The sequence below is a fragment of the Eriocheir sinensis genome, chromosome 7 (genome assembly GCF_024679095.1).
Source record: "Eriocheir sinensis breed Jianghai 21 chromosome 7, ASM2467909v1, whole genome shotgun sequence".
In the NCBI taxonomy this organism is placed as follows: Eukaryota; Metazoa; Arthropoda; class Malacostraca; order Decapoda; family Varunidae; genus Eriocheir; species Eriocheir sinensis.
In genome coordinates, this window is record NC_066515.1 from 23749036 (window position 1) to 23770606 (window position 21571).

The 21571-nt window shown below is 44.8% G+C and overlaps 2 protein-coding genes across 7 annotated transcripts in view; one reads left to right on the forward strand and one right to left on the reverse strand.

Moving 5' to 3' along the window:
- The window catches only part of LOC126995123 (angiotensin-converting enzyme-like), a 65238-nt gene extending 43929 nt beyond the window's left edge, over positions 1-21309 (forward strand). For 4 of the 6 annotated variants that reach the window (XM_050854414.1, XM_050854417.1, XM_050854411.1 and 1 more), the window contains 13 exons: positions 13659-13816; positions 14213-14374; positions 14827-14923; positions 15057-15200; positions 15557-15696; positions 15843-15995; positions 18049-18218; positions 18445-18569; positions 18901-19144; positions 19266-19364; positions 19492-19632; positions 19952-20124; positions 20755-21309. In XM_050854414.1, coding sequence (XP_050710371.1) covers positions 13790-13816; positions 14213-14374; positions 14827-14923; positions 15057-15200; positions 15557-15696; positions 15843-15995; positions 18049-18218; positions 18445-18569; positions 18901-19144; positions 19266-19364; positions 19492-19632; positions 19952-20124; positions 20755-20798 — 1719 coding nt within the window. In that variant the 5' untranslated portion in view covers positions 13659-13789 and the 3' untranslated portion in view covers positions 20799-21309. Of the gene's footprint in view, positions 1-11737; positions 11927-13658; positions 13817-14212; positions 14375-14826; positions 14924-15056; positions 15201-15556; positions 15697-15842; positions 15996-18048; positions 18219-18444; positions 18570-18900; positions 19145-19265; positions 19365-19491; positions 19633-19951; positions 20125-20754 lie in introns of all 6 variants that reach the window. The other 2 variants (XM_050854408.1, XM_050854402.1) reach the window with 1 other exon arrangement.
- LOC126995145 (uncharacterized) lies at positions 484-6580 on the reverse strand. The gene is made up of 3 exons (XM_050854422.1): positions 6463-6580; positions 2625-2702; positions 484-1380 (listed from the first exon to the last, which is right to left on the reverse strand). Exons 2-3 carry the CDS (start codon positions 2687-2689, stop codon positions 1029-1031), a joined length of 417 nt encoding a protein of 138 aa, XP_050710379.1. The 5' UTR covers positions 2690-2702; positions 6463-6580; the 3' UTR covers positions 484-1028.
- Positions 21310-21571: the final 262 nt, after the last annotated feature.

Consider the following 21571-nt stretch of genomic DNA (forward strand, 5'->3'; position numbering starts at 1 on the left):
GGGAAAATATGAAGGAGAAAAGGACATGACTAAAAGAATGTTAACTATTTTGTTGAGAATGATAGATTTGATGCACGCGAACGTGATGGAATTGGGGCGAACGCAGCCAGTGTGACGAGAAGCGAGCGGGAGCAGTGTGAGTGGAGGAAAGGACACTATGAGGGGTTAGTGAGTGGAGGAAAAATGGGAAACAAATGTGGTGGAGACAAACAAGCATAGGAAAATGTGCATAGTGAGTATACTGAAAAAAAAAAATGATGAGTCAGCAGAATGAGAGTGGAGTTAAAATGGGAAATAGCTATGCGTGTCAGACACAAATAAGCAAGGAGAGAAAATGTACATGACGAATATGCGTAAAAAAAGGGTAATTTAGCAGAAAGTAGTCGTTCAGCATTTTGTAAACGCATGTAGTGTTAAGCGTTAAAACATAAAATAATAATAATAATAATGATAATGATACTAATACTAATACTAATAATAATAATGATAACAATGACAGTTTTATTAGTCAAAGGTATAAAAAATTGGAATACAGATAAAAGTGCAGATATATATAACGCTGCGTGCAAGTAATTGAGAGGGATAAAAAAAATTCCAATGCATTATTCACAACCTCAACTTGAGCATGTGTACACTTAACGCCTTCGTGCACACTCTGCTTCCTTCACAGAAACTCGGACACAGAAAAGATTATCTGTATCTGTATTTCCATCTATAGCTTTGTATCTATATCTTTATCTATCTATTTATCTATCTGTACAGCTTTGTTTTTATATTCATCTACCTATCTATCTGTATATCAATCTATATCTATCTATCTATCTTTATTTATCTGTTTACACAACATATTTTTATCTAACTATCCATGTATGCTTGTCTATCTATCAAACTATCTAGATATCTATACATCACCACACACACACACACACACACACACACACACACACACACACACAAAAAGAGTTATGGCTAAATTCATTATACTTTTCCTCAACCAATGAAATCCAATCCAGTCCTCGATTTTTTTTTTAGTTCACGTTGTTGTTCAGGTCCATCTCCTCATCATTATCATCTCCCTCTTTCTCTTCTTCTTCTTCATCCATTTCGTCATCTTCCTCGGTTTCGTCGCCATCCTCTGCCTCATCCATCGGGCTTCCCTCTTCATCGTCACCCGTTCCAGAATCATCACTGCCTTCACCCAGGTCGAGGCTCTCGTACACCTGGGCATACCGGGTACTCATTTCAGTGATGATGCCCCCCAGGTCCCTCTCGTATCCGCCGGATCTGGCTAACTGGGTACTGATGATCTCATTGTTCATCCCCATCAAGTCTTGGTCATCGGGGAGACTGCCATCCAGGGCCGAGGAGGAGAGCGAATACCTGAGGCAGAGAGACGGGTAGATAGACATAGATAGATAGATAAATAGACATATAGATAGATAGGTAGAGAGACAGATAGATAGATTGATAGACATAGATAGATAGAGACAGATAGATAAATAGATAAATAGACATATATAGATAGATAGATAGATAGATACATAAATAGACATAGATAGATAGATAGATAAATAGATAGATAGTGATAATACAGGAAAGTAAACGCATACGATCTACAAACAAGACTATCTCATAATACCCTTTTTCATAAGTTTATTCTGGTTATAGTTAAGAACATAAGAACATTTAGTTAATACGCCTCCTATCCACTTTCATTTGTCTTATTGTTGTTTTTACGATAAATTAGGCAGCTCAAGGGAAACAAAACAAACAAAAAACAAAAGAAGAAAAAAACCCACAATGAAAGAAAACGGAAAAGCCTGCGGTGTCACGACGTTGAAAAGCACTTACGGTAGGACACAAACAAACAAACAAACAAACAAACAAGAAAGAAAGAAAACAAAAGTCCGCAGTGTCGCGATCCTTAACCCGGTAGCTGCGGGGATCATGTTTCTTAAAGGCGAGAAAAATAAGTAGAAAAAAAATCATCACTCACGCAAACCATTTCATAATACATACATCAACGCATTTGTGATCAGTTTATGCATCATCTATTATGGACACGGTTGCCAGATTATCGTACTCAGAGCCGCGTGTTTACCGGTGTCTGGCCCATAACTGTTATCAAGAAGCGCCAATAATATTAACCATTTAAACGATAACCACATAAGGCAGTTGACTTCTTTTTCGGCCACTTGACTTTCCTTTCGGGCAACTCCTCTCTAATTGTTTTTAGGGGCAGTAAGTAGCGGGCTTTTTTTATTGGTTTTTTTTTTTTTTTTTTTTTTTTTTTTTTTTTTTTTATGCCCTTGATCTGTCTCCTTTGCTGTAAAAAAAAAGTTTATTGGGGTTATGAAAGCAGTTTTTGGGGCGGAAATCGGCAAACATAGGAGGCAGAGTACGATAGTCTCCTCCCGAAATTGACCTCTCTTTCGGCCACCTCTTTTGATTCTTTTTTTTTTTTCTAGGAGCAGCGAGTAGCGGGCTTTTTTATTATTGTTTCCTTTTTGTGCCCTTGAGCTGTCTCCCTTGTTGTAATAAAAAAAAGAAAATAGTCTGGTAACGTTGATTATATATGGGGGGGGGGGGGTATATCATCCTTAAAAGTCTTGAAAAACACTCACCGCAGATACTCCTCGAAATCAAAGTCCCCGTCTCCCTCGTGTACCGTGACTCGTGCCTTGTCCATTGTCCCGGGCGTTCTGTGGGAGGGAGAGGAAGAGGGTCATATTCTTTAAACATTCCAGCGCCCTAATACATACATTTAACAAGGCTTTCGTGGGATTTGCTGGCATTTCCAAGGGTAGTTTTATGACCCTGGTGGTAGTGTGACCCTTCCTCTGTACCGTGAACGTAAAGAAACACCCATGGAGACGCGTTTGACCTCTTATTTTGCCTTTAGAAATGATGGATGCAAGAGAAGGGAGCGTTTAACAATACCGGCCTTAGCTCTCCTCCCCGACCGTTGGGCATGAGATTGGATGGTCCGCCGTGGGAAACAGTAGACGGTTGTTCCCACGCTTTTTGAGGATAGATAGAATAGAGAAGGATAAACAAGGATAGGTAGAATAGACAAGGATAGGTTAGGCCAAGTTAGGTTAGGTTGGGTTAGACGGTTGTTACCACGCTTGTTGAGGATAGATAGAATAGAGAAGGATTGATTAGGTTAGGATAGACAAGGATAGATATAATAGACAAGGATATAGGTTAGGTTAAGTTAGGTTAGGTTAATTAAGTTAGGTTAGGTCGGGTTAGACGGTTGTTACCACGCTTTTTGAGGATAGATAGAATAGACAAGGATAGATTAGGTTAGGATAGACAAGGATAGATATAATAGACAAGGATATAGGTTAGGTTAAGTTAGGCTAGGTTAAACGGTTGCTCCCACGCTTGTTGAGGATAGATAGAATAGACAAGGATATAGATTAGGTTAAGTTAGGTTAGGTTAGATGGTTGTTCTCACGCTTGTTGAGGATATATAGAATAGAGAAGGATAGACAAGGATAGATAGATAGAATAGACAAGGATAGACAGGATAGGTACGGATAGATAGATAGGACAGACTGCCCAAACGGTGATTTCATGTTGTTGTTATAAAGCGCCAAGTGTCTGTCTGTCTTAGGTGTTCGTATGTAGCGGCCAGACGTACCTCCCCCTCCCCCTCCAAAAAAAAAAAAAAAAAAAAAAAAGACGCGAATCAGCCAGGCATGTCAAGTGTCTCTCGTAATGCAGTTAAGAAAAAAAAAAGTGGAGGTGTTATGGAAAAAGAGGACCAAAGCGGCGATTGTGGCCTGTTATCTCGGTGTGTGTGTGTGTGTGTGTGTAATAATAATAATAATAATAGTAGTAAAAGGTTCATTAATGTATGGTAGCCGTTAGGTTGAAAATATACAAATTAAAAATACAGTAAACTAATACTAAATAGGCTTTGCTAGAGGGAGAGAGAGGGAGGGTGGTGGTTTGGGAGAGCTAAAAATAGAGACAAAAGGGAGAGGGAGGGTGGTGTGAAGGGGGCAGTTAGAGGATGGCGGCGAGGTTCTAATCTGTACCACGACCCTTTGGGCTAAGACTATCACTGCTGGGCATTGTTTATCATCCGCACTATCGCTGGCACTGCAGTTGCGTGTGTGTGTGTGTGTGTGTGAGAGAGAGAGAGAGAGAGAGAGAGAGAGAGAGAGAGAGAGAGAGAGAGAGAGAGATTGATTGAAACTAGAGAGTGTAGGGAGTGAATGAGCGGGGGAGGGAAGGAATGTGTGTGTGAGTCAGACTATAATCGGTAATGGCTGTGGCACAATGTCGCTCTCTTATCAGCCACGGAGGTTGCTCTTTAGCGGGGAGGGCTGCAGGTGATGACGGACTGCAGCGGCGCGGCGGGGCGGTTCCTGCTTTGCCTGGCCGAGGTGGGTGGGTGTGCGCGTCGTCTTGGAAACCTGTGATAAGTGTGACTTCTTTGTTGATGACATTACGCCTTCATGGGAACTTGATAATATACTTGTGATAAGGGAGTTCGGAATATATGATGTGTGTGCTCGATACAAGTACTGTTTCCACCACCAACACCACTAATACTACTATTATTAACTATTACTACTACTACCGGTGCTGATACTATTAGTTATTGTCACTTTATCAAACTCAGGAGTGGAAAAAAATATCATAACGCTAATCGCTCCTCGGACAGCGTGTAGAACAATATCAAAGAAGACATTCCCGTGAAGTACGAGTGACACGCAGACACCTTACCGCTGAAAGATCCCCAGACAGAAGCCTTTTTTTCCTGAGCTTTATGCCGAGTCGCTTTCACTGAGCCCCTAGCCGACGCGAAGGGAGGCAGGCGGAGCGGGTTGCGTAGGTAACGTTACTGATGTAGCTCACAGCATTGGGGTCTCGTCCTCTACGTGTGAGCGAGTGCCGATGACGTCCCGCGCTGAGTCAGTATGTTCCTCGGCCTGGCTGGTCTCTGCTGCTCACAAAAACGTGTGGCCGCGGACGCTCTTGGTCGAGGGCGTGGGAACACCTCTCCGCGGCCAGTAGTTGTTGTTTGTTTTTATGGTGTTTTTTTTGTTACTACTACTACTACTACTACTACTACTACTACTGCTGCTACTGCTACTGCTACCATTACTACTATTACTGCTTTCACCACTCCTGCCTTTAGTGCTGCCTCTACTAATACACAGTAGGATGTGGCGTGTGGGGCAGGCTCATGTGTTGGCGTAAACAAAGGCAGGGCGTATGGGTAACAGCGATAGGGCTGCTCCCCTCATTCTAATCTCTAAGTCTAAGGGAAGTGTTCGTTCGTTTATCGTTCCCAAGTCCAGTTCAGAGTTTGGTTGAGCCGTCATTACTGTACATCTGGTAAGCTCACACAGGGCATTCGGGGTCCCTCCCTGTGACTCACCTTGGGGTACTCCGCGTGTCAGGGCTACGCGAGGGAACATTTTTAGGGGGTACCAGACTCCTGCCAAAATGATAGAGTTTTCTTGTAGTAGTCAGAAATCCTCGTATGGAACACCTCGGGCTGACTTATTTATATTTTCAGACTAAACTTCCATTTTAATCGACATATTTAAAGGAATCGCTGAACATTGACTCGGAATAACGTTGAGAACCACAGATTTAGAGGACCATTGTGCTGCTTGAGTTTTAAAAGGACTGATTGTTTGAAAATTTTGCAGCGCTGTTGTTGTTTCTATTTCATAATATATAGTAGTAATAATGATAATAATAATAATAATAGCAATAATTTAGGGTAGGCGGTGGCTGAGTGGTTAGCGTGCGGGCCCAGCATTCACCGCGTGCTGGACTACACGGGTTCGAATCTCTACTCTACCACCTAAGATTTTCGACTACCCACATGCTGGCTGTCCTGAAGACCACCCATCAACCCGGACTCTAGAAGAAACCGTCCAAGTGAATCAAGAATAAGTTCCGGGGGGCATCATGAGCCAAGAATAAAATGGAGCCCCTAAAAAAATAGGCGAACACGTAGAAATATAAATAAATAAAACAAAGGACCTCGAGACCGTTTAATTTGTTTCTCATCAAGGAAAAGTGAAAGCATTATTAAGTCATGGTGAGAAAGAAGAAAGGAAGACCAGAAGCTTTTCCTCGTGAAGAAAACATTTCAGCGGATGTGTTAAATTTAGAAATGTTCTTAGACAAACATTTCTCACGTCCTTTTTTTCCATTCATTTTGGTGTGTGTGTGTGTGAAAGAGAGAGAGAGAGAGAGAGAGAGAGAGAGAGAGAGAGAGAGAGAGAGAGAGAGAATTATATTCCCAAGAAAGCGAATAACTAAAAAATACGGAAAAATAATGCTTATGTGTGAGTGATGAAATCGGGAAATGACGAATTAAGTGGAAAACCATATGATGAAATACAACAAAGGCTGACATGTACAAGGAAAAAAAAAATACAAGACTTACCATACCATCATTAGCACGGGAAAACGATATCTTACCTATAAATGCACAACGGGAGGAGCTTGCGTAGGGACAGGAGGGTGGATGGATAGCCCGAGGTGTTGTTCCGTTGAGAAGAACCCAGTGACTGTGTCCCGCCCAGATGAAAAACACTGACGCCCGCTAAAGCTCATGACCCAGCATTAGAGAGTGTGTTGCCAGATACCCCGAACCAACATGTGGGCTGGTGAAGTGTTGAAAGATACCCCGTCACGTAATAATAATGATGATTTTTTATTTGTTTTTATTTATTTATTTTTTTTTTTTACAACAGAGACGGCTCAAGGGCAATAAGAAGAGTGCAAAAAAATAAAAAAAAGCGCCCGCTACTCACCGCTCCCATAATAGACGAAAATAAAGAGAGGTCAATTTCGGGTGGAGAGGTGTCTTGAAACCTGATACACTCTTCTTAATGGTGATAAAAATAACGATGATAATAATAGTAATGAATAAACAGACAATTTTTTTTCTTATGTGCTGCCTATAGAGCCTGTAGGCTTTCTTGAGGGGCCTCTTGGGCGAACCGAGCCCGTTAGTGACGCAGGCGAATTTTATTGTTAGTGGCTTCCGTGATATATGACTGTTGCTTGGCTGGCCCATGCTGTCCCCCGGTGCTCCTCTTGAACGAAGGCGCTGAAGTTAGGGTGGTTGAATATCTGGGCGGCATGTGGGTATTATTTTCCGGCACTCGGTGATGGTTTGGGACTACTACTACTACTACTACTACTACTACTACTACTACCACCACCACTACTACTACTACTACTACTACTACTACTACTACTACTGCTACCACTACTACTACTACTACCACTACTACTACTACTACTACCACTACTACCACCACCACCACCACCACTACTACTACTACTACTACTACTACTACCACTACTCTCCACCCGCATTCGTTTGTTAAATTTCCCTAATGGTTTCCTCTCGAGATGGCCTTGTCCTAGGAATAACTAATGGGTTCTCGGCTCTGATTCACAAAATTCCCATGCAGCCTTACTCCCCGGGCATTGCATTGACGCAGACACAGCTTGTTCCTCAGTGGGCAGCCTTGTGCGTTCATAATTATTGCGGTTGCGTCAATGGTATCCTTGTGTGCGTGTGTGTGTGTGTGTGTGTGTGTGTAGTGTAGTGTAGTGTAGTTCACGCTCTGTTTACTACAACTAGGTTAATACAGCTACATGAATACCCCACACAAAGAAAGAATAATGACGTTCTTAAGGATTTAATGACGCTCTTGGCGAACTCTTTCTCTATTCATTATTCAGTTGACATTAATTGCTTTTGTGTCCTTTTATAGAATCATGTTTTTTAGCCGTGTCAGTTATTTCATTAACGTGTTGTGAAAGATATTTAGTCTGGTTAGTAAGTTTCCAGGATGTTGGGAAAGTGATGTTCAGGAGAGTGTCATCCACTTAGTGTGTGAAGTTCAAGGCCACTTGCACTTCCCCTCACACGCATGACGCATAGTTTTTCACTGTAGCGATCAATTGTTCTTCGCTTGTGTTTGTCACCTTGCTTCATCTTTCCCCAGGTGTCGGTAGTGTTATAGGTGTGGGAAGGCCAAGGCCACTCTCTTTTCCCCTTAGACGCATGACCTATTGCTCTTCAGTGTAGCGATTAATTATTCTTCGCTTGTTTGTCACCGTGCTTCAACCTACCCCAGGTGTCACGTATATGTCAGGTCGTATTATAGGTGTGTAAAGTCCAAGGCCACTGTAGGTTAAGGCCAGCCACTCTCTTTTCCCCTCAGACGCATGACTTTTGGCTCTTCAGTGTAGCGATTAATTATTCTTCGCTTGTTTGTCACCGTGCTTCAACCTACCCCAGGTGTCACGTATATGTCAGGTCGTATTATAGGTGTGTAAAGTCCAAGGCCACTATCTTTTCCCCTTAGACGCATGACCTATTGCTCTTCAGTGTAGCGCTCAGTTATTTTTCGCTTGTTTGTCACCTTGCTTCAACTTAGCCCAGGTGTCACGTATACTCAGGGTTGTATTTTAGGTTCATGTATTTTTTTAATCAGACTTTTCTTCTTTTCTTTTTTCACGGCTCACACAAAGGCGACAAACTGTATGGATTTTTTACGTCACTTTTTTCCTTTGTCACTTTGCTTCAACTTAGCCCAGGTGTCACGTATACTCAGGGTTGTATTTTAGGTTCATGTATTTTTTTAATCAGACTTTTTTTCTTCTTTTTTTTCCCGGCTCACACAAAGGCGACAAACTCTATGCCTATTTTACGTCACTTTTTTCCTTTGTCACTTTGCTTCAACTTACCACAGGTGTCACGTATGCTCAGGTTGTGTTATAGGTTTATGTATTGTTTTACCAGACTAGTTTTTTCCCCCGGCTCACACAAAGGCGACAGAGTGTAGGCATTTCGGCGTCACCCTCTCCCCCTTCCTCCCCTCGAGTAATGAAGTGCTTGGTGGCAGGTTTCTTTGTTGATGGTTATTGATGTTCTTTTGGCGTGCTGCAAGTGCTTCTCGTTTTTGCCGCTACTCGCTCACTTGCAAGCTCTCCGGTATCCTGTATATAGTCCAACTTTTTTAATGTTCTTTTTTCCTCTGCCAATAAAATCTGCCTCAGTATATCAGTCGGTCATGCATTTTTTTGTGCTGGGTGAGGGAGGGGGGTAGGGGTTGGAACGCACTCTTGTAAGTTTACACGCAAAGCTTCATATTTTATTTTATTTTTCTCATTTGCTACCTTCTTTTTTTTTGTCATTCTGCTTTTTTAATGTTTTGAGCGATCGATTTTCTTTGCCAAGGTTATTTTTGTCTTTGAATGCCCTGTCTTTGGTTGATTTTCTTAGACTGCCGCCTCTTACATCAGCTATCTCCAAAGGCTAAAAAAGAGATCAATCGGGTTCTGATGAGTGTTATTTAGGTTCATGGTACAGAAGAAGGGTCCACTTACCACCAGGATCATAAAACTACCCCTGGAAATGCATAAAACTCCGAGAACCTTGCTAGATAGGTGAGCTTGAGCGCCGAAATGTTTAAGTCTGATATTCCAAGACACTTCTGCTTCTCACAACAGCTATTTCTTAAGGTCAAAGAGGGGATCAATCAGGTTCTAATGTGTTTTTATAGGCTTAGGGTACAGAAGAAGGGTCAAACTACCACCAGGGTCAAAACTGCTCCTGGAAATGCTCACAACTCCTACGAAAGCCTTGTCAAATATGTGTTCTTGGGCGGCGAAGTGTCTTATAATATGACTCTAAGAATGCGACCCACAGAACCTCGGCAGTGGCTTTGTCCTGCTCTTCGTCAACGCTTGCATATGTCCCCTACGACCTCCCACGCATGCCTGACTTTTCTTAGAGCAGTTTGTCTGTCACTGCAGCTGTTTCTTGGTGATTTCTACGTTGCAACACGCTCCAGGGCGTAAACATGGTGTCGAAATCACCGGAAGCATTGCAAGGCTGTCATTAATCTTCAGATGTGTCGTTCTAAGTAAAGCTGTTCTTCTCATAGCTGCTTGTCGTGTGCTTTATATAAAGAAACCTGCGTACCAACTGTGTTAGGTTTTAATGAACGACAGTAGTATCCAAGGCACCACGATCGCTTATTCCGTTCGTTGTTTGTAGTACAGAAATAGATTACACACCATTATCTGCGTGGTTAACAACTATAAATAACAGTCTACGAATTACTAATTAGCACCCTCGTCCCGCGTCCCGTTGCTAGTCACCAAGCTCCCCCGGCGCTGCAGGATGTTGTGCCAATGCTCCGTGAGGTTTTCCCGCAAGGATCGGTCCTCGCGCGAGAGCCAGCTAGACGCAGTGACTCAGCTTCCGTCGTGTTGCCGAGGGGAGGCGGCGGGGCGCGGCTCCTCTGCCTCCTCGGTCTTCCCTGGTGTGTTCACGCGTGCCGTCATACGCAAGGCCGACCGTCTGTCTGTCTGTCTGTCTGTCTGCTTGTGCCTTCGGAAGGGTTTGCTGCGTTAGTGTTTGTCCCGGGAGTGTTTTCCTTCCTCCTCCATTTCGACATTTCCTTTCCTCCTCATTTTTATTTTTAGTTCCATTTTCATTCAGTCATTTTCTTCTTCTTCATTCAGCCTTGTATTCTTTCTATTTATTCTGTTTCTTTATTTTCATTTCATTATTTATCATATTTTTTTTGTAGCTTTTAGTCTTGCTCCTGTTTCTTGAGGGGAGAAGACACTCTTATCGGGACGTGACGGTTATGGCTTCCTACAGGAGGCTGGCGTCCTCAACATCCTATAGATTTTATTGACCTTTTATTGAGTCCTTTTTTTTACCTTATTTCTAATTAATTACGGTTTGTTTCAGTTTTAAGCATATTTTATTTAATCTAATGTTCGGCGCCACATGACCCTGCAGTTGCGGCGCCAAGACCAAACGCCCCAATAATCATTATCATCCTGTTTCTTGAACCGTAAATATCAACTGATAATAACTAGAAAAAAGAGCGATTGTGAAGGTAAACTTTGGTGATCCTGACTGTGACAGTAAGATAAAACCGATCACGAGTTGCTGTTCTCCTTGATAACTTGGAAGAAAAGAATTAACAAAACGTAGTTGACCAAACATTTTACTTGATTTTGAATGATAAATTCGTGTTACAAAAACAAATGGTGTTTTTTACAGTAGAGGAAACATCTCAAGGGCATATACATAAAGGAAACAAAAAAGCCCGCTCAGCACTGCACCTATAAAAGCAATAGAAATGAGCGGCCGGACGAGATCAGTTTCGGATGGAGGGTGACGGTGCTCCCCTCTTGAGAGAGTTTCAAGTCGTAGGCAGGAGAGAACAGAGGCACGGAGGGGTTTCAGCGTTGACCAGCGAGAGGGATATATATATATATATATATATATATATATATATATATATATATATATATATATATATATATATATATATATATATATGCTGTGTGTTTAATTAATTTATTTTTATTTTAAATTAATCAATTGCAATATGCGTCCTTAGTCATACCTTTACTAGTCTATCATTGAGGTTGGTCAGTTGAGCACATGCTCTCTCGAGCCATATAGAAGACTGAGGCTTTAATGGGTTACGTGCCTAAACCGCATCATCGAGGCACTCGCAGCGTTTGCTTATTACATTATGCCCATGAGGCGCAACTCAGGATATTGAATATCTAAATTCTAAAGCATCCCCATTACGAACACCAAATGCTTACAATATAGTACATAGTAAACCAAGAAGGAAAGCACTGATTCGCCTGGGTGAGATTCTCATTTATAATCCAAACACTCTCTTCCTTGTGTCAGGTCCAAGGCATTTCTCGGCGCCACGGTCATGCCCATAGCGGGGGGTGGGTACAGGCGAGGGTACGGGTTGAGGCCGGCTCGGCGGAGAGCAGCAGAGGCACAGGCAGTTCGCGACAGGCATGGCTCGCGCGAGGATGGACCTAAGCGTGGTGCTGGTGCAGGCGCTGGTGCTGGGGGTGCTTCACGCCGGTGAGTTTGCCTTCACTAGATTTTTATGGAATTGACCTGGAAGATACTCTTGGCAGCTTCTACTTGTATTCAACTATGGTCTGTGTCGAGGTTGTGGCTCGAGGTTGCTCTTCTTGACCTCACGTGATGCCACTGCAGGGTTCAAACCGTCTCGCCCAAGGTCTAGAAAAGACCTTGCTCTCGCCCTGGCCCTTCACTTACATGACTCAGCGCTCTAACCCACTATAGTCTGTTCACTTAAGTCTGCCCCAAGCTGACAACATAAACCTAAGCGTGTTCGTAAGCACAGTGCAGATTAGCAGAAAGTGCTGCGTGAGGTAAACACAAACAGAGGTTAAAGAAAACTTGGAAGCCATAGCAGTAGCTAATCAGCACTCAGCTTGCAAACACGCTTAGGTTTATGTTGTCAGTTTGGGTCGGACTTAGGTGAACAGACTTTAGTGACTAGACCAACGGACACCAACATAGCATTCAATTATTTTTTATTTTTTATTTTTTTTATTTTTTATTATTTTTTATTGGCTGGCTTGCATCTGGAAAGCCCTTATGCGTATGGAACATCTTTTTGAAGTCCGCGGGGATGACCAACTACCGTTTGCATACTAGCTACTAAGTGGCCTGAAAGCGATTCCATGTAGCCCATATATTCTGACTTAGACCACGATTATTGCCAAGCTCATCACACGGCTGAAATAAGCGTTGACGAGGCACCGCTGTGATCATAAGTACAGGCGACCAGCACCTGACGCCACTGTGCCAAAGTGCGAAGAAAAGTCCCAATCAGTATTCAACACATTATATTCAGGTACTTCTCTCCTCCTCCTCCTCCTCCTTATCCTCGTCATCATCACCAGTAACACCACTTCTCCCAAAGGTGGATAGGGGGTCAAAGAAGCTGTACTACGCTGTTGGTTCAAGGCTTATAGACAGTTATAGTTGAATAAAGGCCGGCACAGTCCCTTACCTCAACATCCCTTATCATAGGAACTACTTATCTTTTAACTGCGTCACACTACACATGGGCAGTCGTATTCCTATTCCCCACTGTATTGTTACCTCAGAAGATGTTTAAGAATGAATATTGTGCGTATAGACATTCCCTACTGTTTCCTCTCATGCCCCCATTGCGTCTGCGTGTTGCGTCATCTCTAACTCGCATCTCTCATCACTGCTATAAGGCTACTTGTTTTCACCTCTGACTCACTCTTCAGGTTCTAGTCCTCTGCTGCGTCCCGTCCCTCTCTTGGCTTGCAACGCCTTTTTTTATGGTATACTCCAACACATGTAATATAAATGACTGTTACAGACGTTTTATTTTGTCTACAAGGGAACTTATTGCTGGTGATTGAACTTGTGTGTGTGTGTGTGTGTGAGTGTGTGAGTGTGTTGACCCAGACCCCGTAAGCCGTACAGTCGGGACCAGTTAGTGCCCCGGGCGCAGCCTTCAGTTATCGATTCGTTTTTGTTTAGTCATTGATATTAAGTATACTGTTACTCTCCCCTAAAGCACGTGTGTGTGTGTGTGTGTGTGTGTGTGTGTGTTTCAGGAGGAGGAGAACGAGGACGAAATAGATGAGAGAGAGAGAGAGAGAGAGAGAGAGAGAGAGAGAGAGAGAGAGAGAGAGAGAGAGAGAGAGAGAGAAAATTTAAGAAAGGAGTCGTGCCAGCTGCTGTGTAATCATGTTTCAAAGTCCATTCCCGGAGACACACAATCAGGCCTCTCCCCCAACAGCGGCCACCGTGGTTCAGGTCCCCCGCGGCAGCCTCCCCGGGGTGACCAAGGCCTACCTGGAGGAGGCTGACCGGCGCAGCTCGGAGGAGTGCACGACGTCGCTGCTGGCTCGGTGGGCGTACGAGACCAACATGACGGAGCACACCCGCCGGGCACAGGTAAGGCGGCCTCTGCAGGGGCTGGCCAGGTGAGGGGGGTTGAGGTCAGGATATTATTTTTCAAACGGTGAGACTTAAATGAAGCTGAGGAAAAATAAATAATGCTAGTAAAATTTCTGCTCCTGCAAAGGTTATTAGAGGAATGTCCACCACTATCAAGACTCATAAAAGAAGAGATGGTCTACGTGGCTCAAGTAGAATCGTGTTATCCAATGAGCTTTCTTTCCACTACATTTACCGCGTCATCCACTACTCTCCTCTTCCACCAAGCTCTTTCTTCATGGTCCAGGTGGAAGGAATGGTCGCATGCATTTATTCTCCCCACTTCACATTACGCATCAACCACTACCTTCCACCAATCCACCAAGCTCTTCTCTTCCCCCCCTCGTGACCCAGGTGGAGGCGCTGCTCAAGCTCTCCCAGTGGAGGCGGGAGGTGGGTGACGTTGCCAGGTCCCTCGCCGCCGCCTCCCCGCAGCTGGCCGAGGAGCAGAGGCGCCGGCTGCACTTCCTCTCCTCCCTGGACATGGCTGCTCTGCCCCAGGCCGACTTGGAGGAGGTGAGCAGTTTTTTCTTCATGACTCCTCCCCCCCCAGTCCTCTCCCCCCTCGTCCTCTCCCCCCTCGTCCTCTCCCCCCCTCGTCCTCCACCCCCTCCGCAATCTGTACTCTTTCCCCCCGTGCAGTAGGTTTTTATCTTCTTGCTCTCTTGGGCTTGCACTTAACGGTACATAGCTGATGATGATTATGTTTTTAATAAAGATATTAAAAATGATAAAAACTATTACAACAACTTCTGCTACGATTACTTCCTCTACTACTACTACTACTACTAGTAATAATAATTATAAAAGTTTTATTATGTTATGTTTCATTGTTTATTTGTTTGTCTTTATAAAATCATAATAATAAAAGTGTCTTTTTATTATAAAATCATGATAATAATAAACGTAATAATGGTGATAATTATTATAATTCTTTATCTCTTCCCGCACACCCGTGTCGTCCGCAGTACACCAACCTCAAGACTAAGATGATGGAGATCCACAGCAGCGCCAGGGTCTGCGACTTCAACGACCCCGCCAAGTGTGACCTCACCTTCAGCTCAGGTGACTGCATGAAGAACACACTCAAACACGTTCGTTGATTTCGCCAAATATAATAGGACAAATTATCTGTCATACCCTGGGGGGAGGGGGGGGGGGCACCGTTATAATTGGATGAGTTGTCCTTCCCCAACAGACCTCGAGAAGCTGATGAAGACAAGCCGCGACTACCAGGAGCTGGCCCATGCGTGGCGGGCGTGGCGCGACAACACCGGTAGGAGGCTGCGGCCCCAGTACTCCCGCCTCACCACCCTCGCCAACAAGGCCGCCAAGCTCAACGGTAAGACTCGCTGCAGCCCAAGATTCTCAGTGCAGGGAGAGGAGTGGCGGGCGGAATGATACACGCCTCGGGTCAAAAGCCACGTTGCCTTGACACCTGTTTCAATCTCCAGCATGACATGTTCGTCACTGCCCTCATGTCTTTGCTCCTTATACTGATGGGTTAGGGGAGTTTGACTTTTTTCCCTTTTTCTGTAACTAAAAATTCCTTGGAAAGTTACGTGTCCGCCTTCTCCTAGAGTTATTTTCCAGTTATTTAATGTTAACTGGGAGATCCTTGCAAAGACCTGTTTTGAGGCTTTGGGACTCCTTGATGCGAGCAGACTCCACGCCACTGTGTTCATCTGTGCTCCTCAGGTTTTAACAGTTCCGCGGAGGAGTGGCTCGCCAAGTACGACACCTCCGGGAACTTAACTAATGTGTTGACCGAGGTGTTCCAGCAGCTGGCGCCCCTCTACCAGCAGCTCCACGCCTACGTCAGGAGAAAGCTGAGGCAGGTGAGGAACAGGAATTCCATGGACTGTACGAAACACACACACACACACACAAAGAAAGAAACCGCAAACCTGCAAGTAGTTAGGAAACTAACTAACACCCTAGCACGTAATATCACATTCTCATATCACCCATTTCTCCCTCGCAGCAATATGGGGAGACACACATCACCGAGAAGGGCCCCATACCTACCCACCTGCTGGGGAACATGTGTGCACAGCACTGGGACGAGATCTACCCGCTGGTGGAGCCCTTCCCCGGCAATGGCTCTCTGAACGTGACCCAGGAGATGGAGGCACAGGTAAAGAGTTCTTGAAGGTGTGATCCTCCTTGATCCTCTAGGGGACTTCTGGGTTTGATTTTACCTCCAGGAGGGCGAACTTACATATAAGTTGGGTGACATTCAGTCGCATCGTCCTCGTATGAATATTTTAGATCATTTAAGGCATCGAATACCTTTCCTTTACTCTGATCTGTTAGTTCTTTGATCAGTGAGGTCTTGAATTCTTCCCAGTCCACAACCGGGCCATGCTTTGGATATAAACCGCGTCTACTCGACTCAAAACTATTCTTTTTCGATCTTCCCCCCGTGGGGTGCATTGCTCTATCTGGGAAAGGAATACCTCTAATCTGCCTCCTCCTTCTACTCCCTTCAAGTGTCTTCTTTCAAGGATGGGTATGTCCCTTGGTTTGAGTAGTGGTTTAGTGACCGTGTCTTCTTGGCCTCTACGTAATCGGTCCACTAGTTCTAACATTGATTTTTAGAAAATCTAACTCTTCCTCGAGTTCTTCCATTTTCACGGTCTCACCCGCTTGTGGCTCTTTATCAGTGTTTGTGCCCTAGGGTCTTCCTGGTCAGTGTCAGTATGCTGTTGGTCTGGGCAGTGTTCACTTTCCCATGGACCCAGCAAGTCAGCTATCTCTACCTTTATAGTTCAATATTTACAGTTTACTCTTCTAAAGAGAAGAGAACAATCAAAGCAAACTAATAAAACAAATATATAAAACCCATAAACTCAAACGAAACTACCTTCGAACACATGAGCAAGGGAGGTTAAGCACTGGTTTGATCGTGATAATTACTGCGCCATTGCAGACTACCACTTTCCATTACTCTGCGAGAGACTCTTACCACGCGCACGCTCCTTCCACCACCTCCCTTTCCTCCTCATATACTGCCTGAATGCAGTCATCCTCAAAGAAATTCCCGGCTTTGGCTCCTGGTGCACGAAAAATATCTATTCGGATTTCTTGTTCCTCAACCTCTAACTCCATCGGAATATGACTATGCCCCACAAGTGCTACTCTAAACTTGTTTTTCTCTCTCTGTGTTCATAACACCAGAGAACAAGTAAATGCAAAGACTCAAAAAAATGTTAAGACTGCAAAGCAATAGGGCGACCATCAATCAATCATCAACAGGGGAAGAAACCCCCCCAAAAATTAATTATCCTGTCTAGTTAACTGCTTGCTCAAAAAGGGAGGGGGATCAATATTAAACTGGATGGTGATAACACTCACAGTAAGGTTATATAATATGTATTTATTTTTCATTTTTTCCAAAGGTTGAGAGTAAAAAAAAATGATGACAGCTGTATGCCTCTAATCTAACTAGCTACCGGCACAAGGGAGATTTGGGGAATACTCATAATGCTTAGCTCTGGTTGCTGGAGGAGGAGAAGCAGGAGCTGGCGTGAGCGTCGGGCTCGGCAGGGGACGTCCACGATGGGAATGGGCAGTCCTGGTGATGGACAAACACGCGCCGGTTGGTGTGGAGGGGCGGGCGCCGGCTGGCGTGGAGGGACGGGCGCCGCTTGATGTGGAGGGGCGGGCGCCACTGGCCGGTGGGTCTCCTTGCCCTCGCCTTCTCGCCTCTGCTCCTCGCTAAGCTCCTCCCCCTTCTCCACGTGACTCCCTCTCGGCATTACAATCAAACCCTACCTCCCTAACTAACTAGTTATTGGTTTCTTGGGGGGATGGGGTTCGAGGCTTTGAGATGAGGGATTTCAGTAACTCTCGTTAATGATATTTACTCATTCGCTCGCCGTGTTATCATCTCATAACCTTTTACGCATTTACATTCCTTAGCCACCCATTCACTCCCTCACTCATTCACTCTTTCACTCATTCACGCTCCCACTCGCTCACACTTACTCTGTCACTCACTGACTTACTCACATTCTCGTTCATTCACGCACTCGCTCACACTTACTCACTGACTTGCATACCCCCTCGCTCACTCACATTCGGACCGTTACAAGGTATATATAAAGGTATAAGTGTATAAGTAAAAGATAGCCCAATGTGTGAGTTTACTGTATGAGGGTACACATTCCCGGCCTCCATTCATGCAGGGATACACAGTGAGGCAGATGTTTGAGGCGGCTGACGACTTCTTCGTGTCGTTGGGTCTGCCTCGCATGCCTGCCTCCTTCTGGCGCAAGTCCTTCTTCGTCAAGCCGTCTGACAGAAATGTGTCGTGCGAAGCCGCCGCATGGGACTTCTGCAACGGGAAGGACTACCGGTGAGAAGACTGTCTTTAGTTTAGTAGTTTTAAGTGGTTTTGGGAGTGAATTCATAGTGCCATAGGCCAGGGTAGAGTGTGAACACTTGCAACACTTCATGCAACGAGAGCTGTGCAATACATGCACAACTTAGGCCTAGTGTGGACGGGATTTTTGTATTGGTATGATGAATAATTGTGTACCTGATTTTTGCATAAATGAAATGACCTTCCTCCGGCGTACCAGAGTCAAGATGTGCAGCGAGGTGAACATGAAGGACCTGCTGGCCGCCCACCACAGCCTGGGAGTCCTCCACTACTATGTGCAGTACCGCCACCTGCCCCACGCGCTGCGCCAGGATGCCAACCCAGGTGAGGAGGGCGGCCCTTGTGTGCCTTACCTTGCCAGTCTGCTGCATGGCGTCCAGTGCACACTTGCTCCTCTGTGTTTGCTTACTACTGTGGCCAGGTTACCTAGACACTCATTTACAGCACTACACCGCAACTACAAAACAAATAACTTGTCTGTACATGTCAGTAGCTCATAACTTCTACTGTAGTTCTTTTTTCCCATGACTTAATCTCTTTGTGAGTAGGGTATGAAGACACACTAAGCTTTACTCTTCTTGGGTAGCTTATGGGAATTTTTTTGTTTAGCCCTTGATCTGTCTTTTTACCGTAAAATAATATTTCTTGCCCTCAGCTTTCCACGAGGCAGTGGGAGGATCTATCACCCTGAGTGCTGGCTCCCCAAGTCACCTGTACAAGCTGGGTCTCCTTAAAAACCTGACAGAGGACTCTGAGGTGGAGATCAACCACCTGATGAAGGTGGCACTGCACTGGATCCCATTCATTTCCTCTTCCTACGTGTTGGACCTCTGGCGCTGGGACATTTCTCGCACGCACTTTCCAGACTTTGCCTGGAACTGTGCCTGGTGGGATCTCAGGTGAGTGGAGGCTGCAGGCGTTGAAGCACTGCATGCACACAAGCTAATGGGATGATGAGTCAAGGATCAATGTAATATTTCTCCTTTACTCACCTTTATTTTCCACTGCGGTCCACTTCAGGTTCCAGCTACAGGGCCTCAAGCCTCCGGTGCTGAGGACGGAGAAAGACTTGGATGCTGCCGCCAGTAACCAAGTGATTGTTGATACTGAATACATCAGGTGAGCCGTGTTCCACCCTCTTGATGCATCTTCTTTGTTCCCCTCCTGTATTTCCTATACTCCTTCGACAAATCTTCTGTCTGCTCTCTGTGTCGCAGTCCTAAACACGAGCCTTACGTGTTGGCAGGAACTACGTATCTACTGTGCTGCAGTTCCAGTTCCACAAGGCGCTGTGCCTCAAGGCAGGGCAGTATGATCCTCTCGACCCTGCCAAGCCCCTGCACAAGTGTGATGTTTATCAGTCTGTTGCGGCGGGGGACACACTTAAGTGAGTACATAGCTGGGAGAGGGACATGTGGGTGTAGTGGATTTGTAGTAATAGATGTAGATGTGGAGTAGACGCTTATAAGAGATGGATAGAAAGAGTGAAGAAAATCACGATAGTCTATAATATGTAGGTAAAGAATTTTCACTTAAGTAGTGTAAATTTTAACAACGGTAATTTTAGTGTGCATGTAGTAGTGTAACAAGTGTATAGTCCATGGGCTGTAGTGTTGTCTTAAGAGTGGAGGACTGACAAAACGGAGGGACTTGGGTCGGTCTTTAACATCATTTTCAACCCTCCCCACTCCCCAATGCTTCCCAAGGGCCATGCTCAGTCTGGGGCGGTCCAAGCCATGGCAGGTGGTGCTTGGTGTGATGACGGGAGAGCCTGAGGGCCGCCTGGACACTTCGGCCATGCTGGAGTACTTTAAGCCCCTGGAGGAGTGGCTGACGCTGGACAACGCCGAGCACGGGGAGCACGTCGGCTGGCACTCGGGTAAAGGGGCACACTGGCATCATGGGCACACGACAGATGGCATTAACTCCTTCATACTTAAGGCACACGTTCACTGAAAAGCGTACACACACACTCACCTATCTTGTGTATACCTCCCCTTACATAACGCACACGTCCATCACCATGATGTCCACACACAGACTCGCTATACAACGTGCAGGATAATTTACACACACACACACACACACACACACACACACATTTCACCTTGTTTAAGCAGTGTACGCAGCTTGAACAAACGCACACACGGCTCATTGACGGCCAACACCACTGAAAAGGCTGAGTAATTGTGTTGGGACAGACATCCAACGCTGATACAACTTTTTTTTTTCCACGCTATTCATTGTCACGTTCACTTTTTGTTTTCTTGTTTTAGTCACCATTAGTGTTCTCTGCTTTTGTTTCCCTTCTTTGTTTGGAAGGTAACATGAATTTTCCTCATTATTTTTCTTTGACAATTGCGTTTCTTATTTCATCCAAACATTAGGACCACAGACCATGCCTCCCACCCTCCCATCCTTACTGCTTCCATCTATAGGTCCTTCCTTGTCCCATATCTCTCCTTCCCGCTCCTTTCCCCTCCGTCTGACGCCCCACACTTCCTCACAGACGGGGAATACTGCAAGACCCAGGGACCACCAATGAACCAGTGACCCCGTTTTGCCTCGTCCGTGTGGAGTCCTCGCCACTTCGCCCACGCAGCGCCGCGCCGCCTCGCCCTGCACCGGTTCCTTGCATTTCCACGCCGTGCCCAGCCAGTTGCTATGCGTCGCCCAACTTTACAGTCTCAGTTCCATAGATTTATTTAGTTTTTGGGTGTACTCATGCAGTTATACTTTTTTAGGTCCATTTCCATCAGACTATACACAGCCTATTTATTTCACCGCCAGGTTCTCATAATCTTTTAAGGCTTCTGTTATTGAATTTTGCGTTGCTTTGCTTAGGTCTTAGGTCGATTAGTTTCTTTAAAGTCTGTCAGTGTTTAGTCTATTATTTATAAGTTAATTTTAATCAAAACAGGTCATTGTACCTATTTCATCCTTATTCCTTCTCGTAACCTTCTAAACTTTCATTATTTGTCAGTATTTATTTATCACATGGTATCGTGGTCTTCAGAAGTATGTAGACTATAATACTAGCAAGAGAAATACGAGTTGAACTGTCCTAGCTGTTTTATTGTCCCTAAGCGCCTCCCAAGTCCTTCCTCCACTAGTACTGTAGCCGTGTAGCGGTGAGCGTGGCAGTAGCATGGGACTCACCTCTAGGTTATTGTTTTGTAGCTAAGGGTATACCACACGTCACATGTATATTAGGAGGTATCTTAGAACTAACTCAAAACTAGTGTTGAAGTAGTGTTGTCTAAATTAAAAAGTACTTTCTAATTGTGTGTGTGTGTAGTCAAGCGTAAGAGGAAGACCACAAGGGA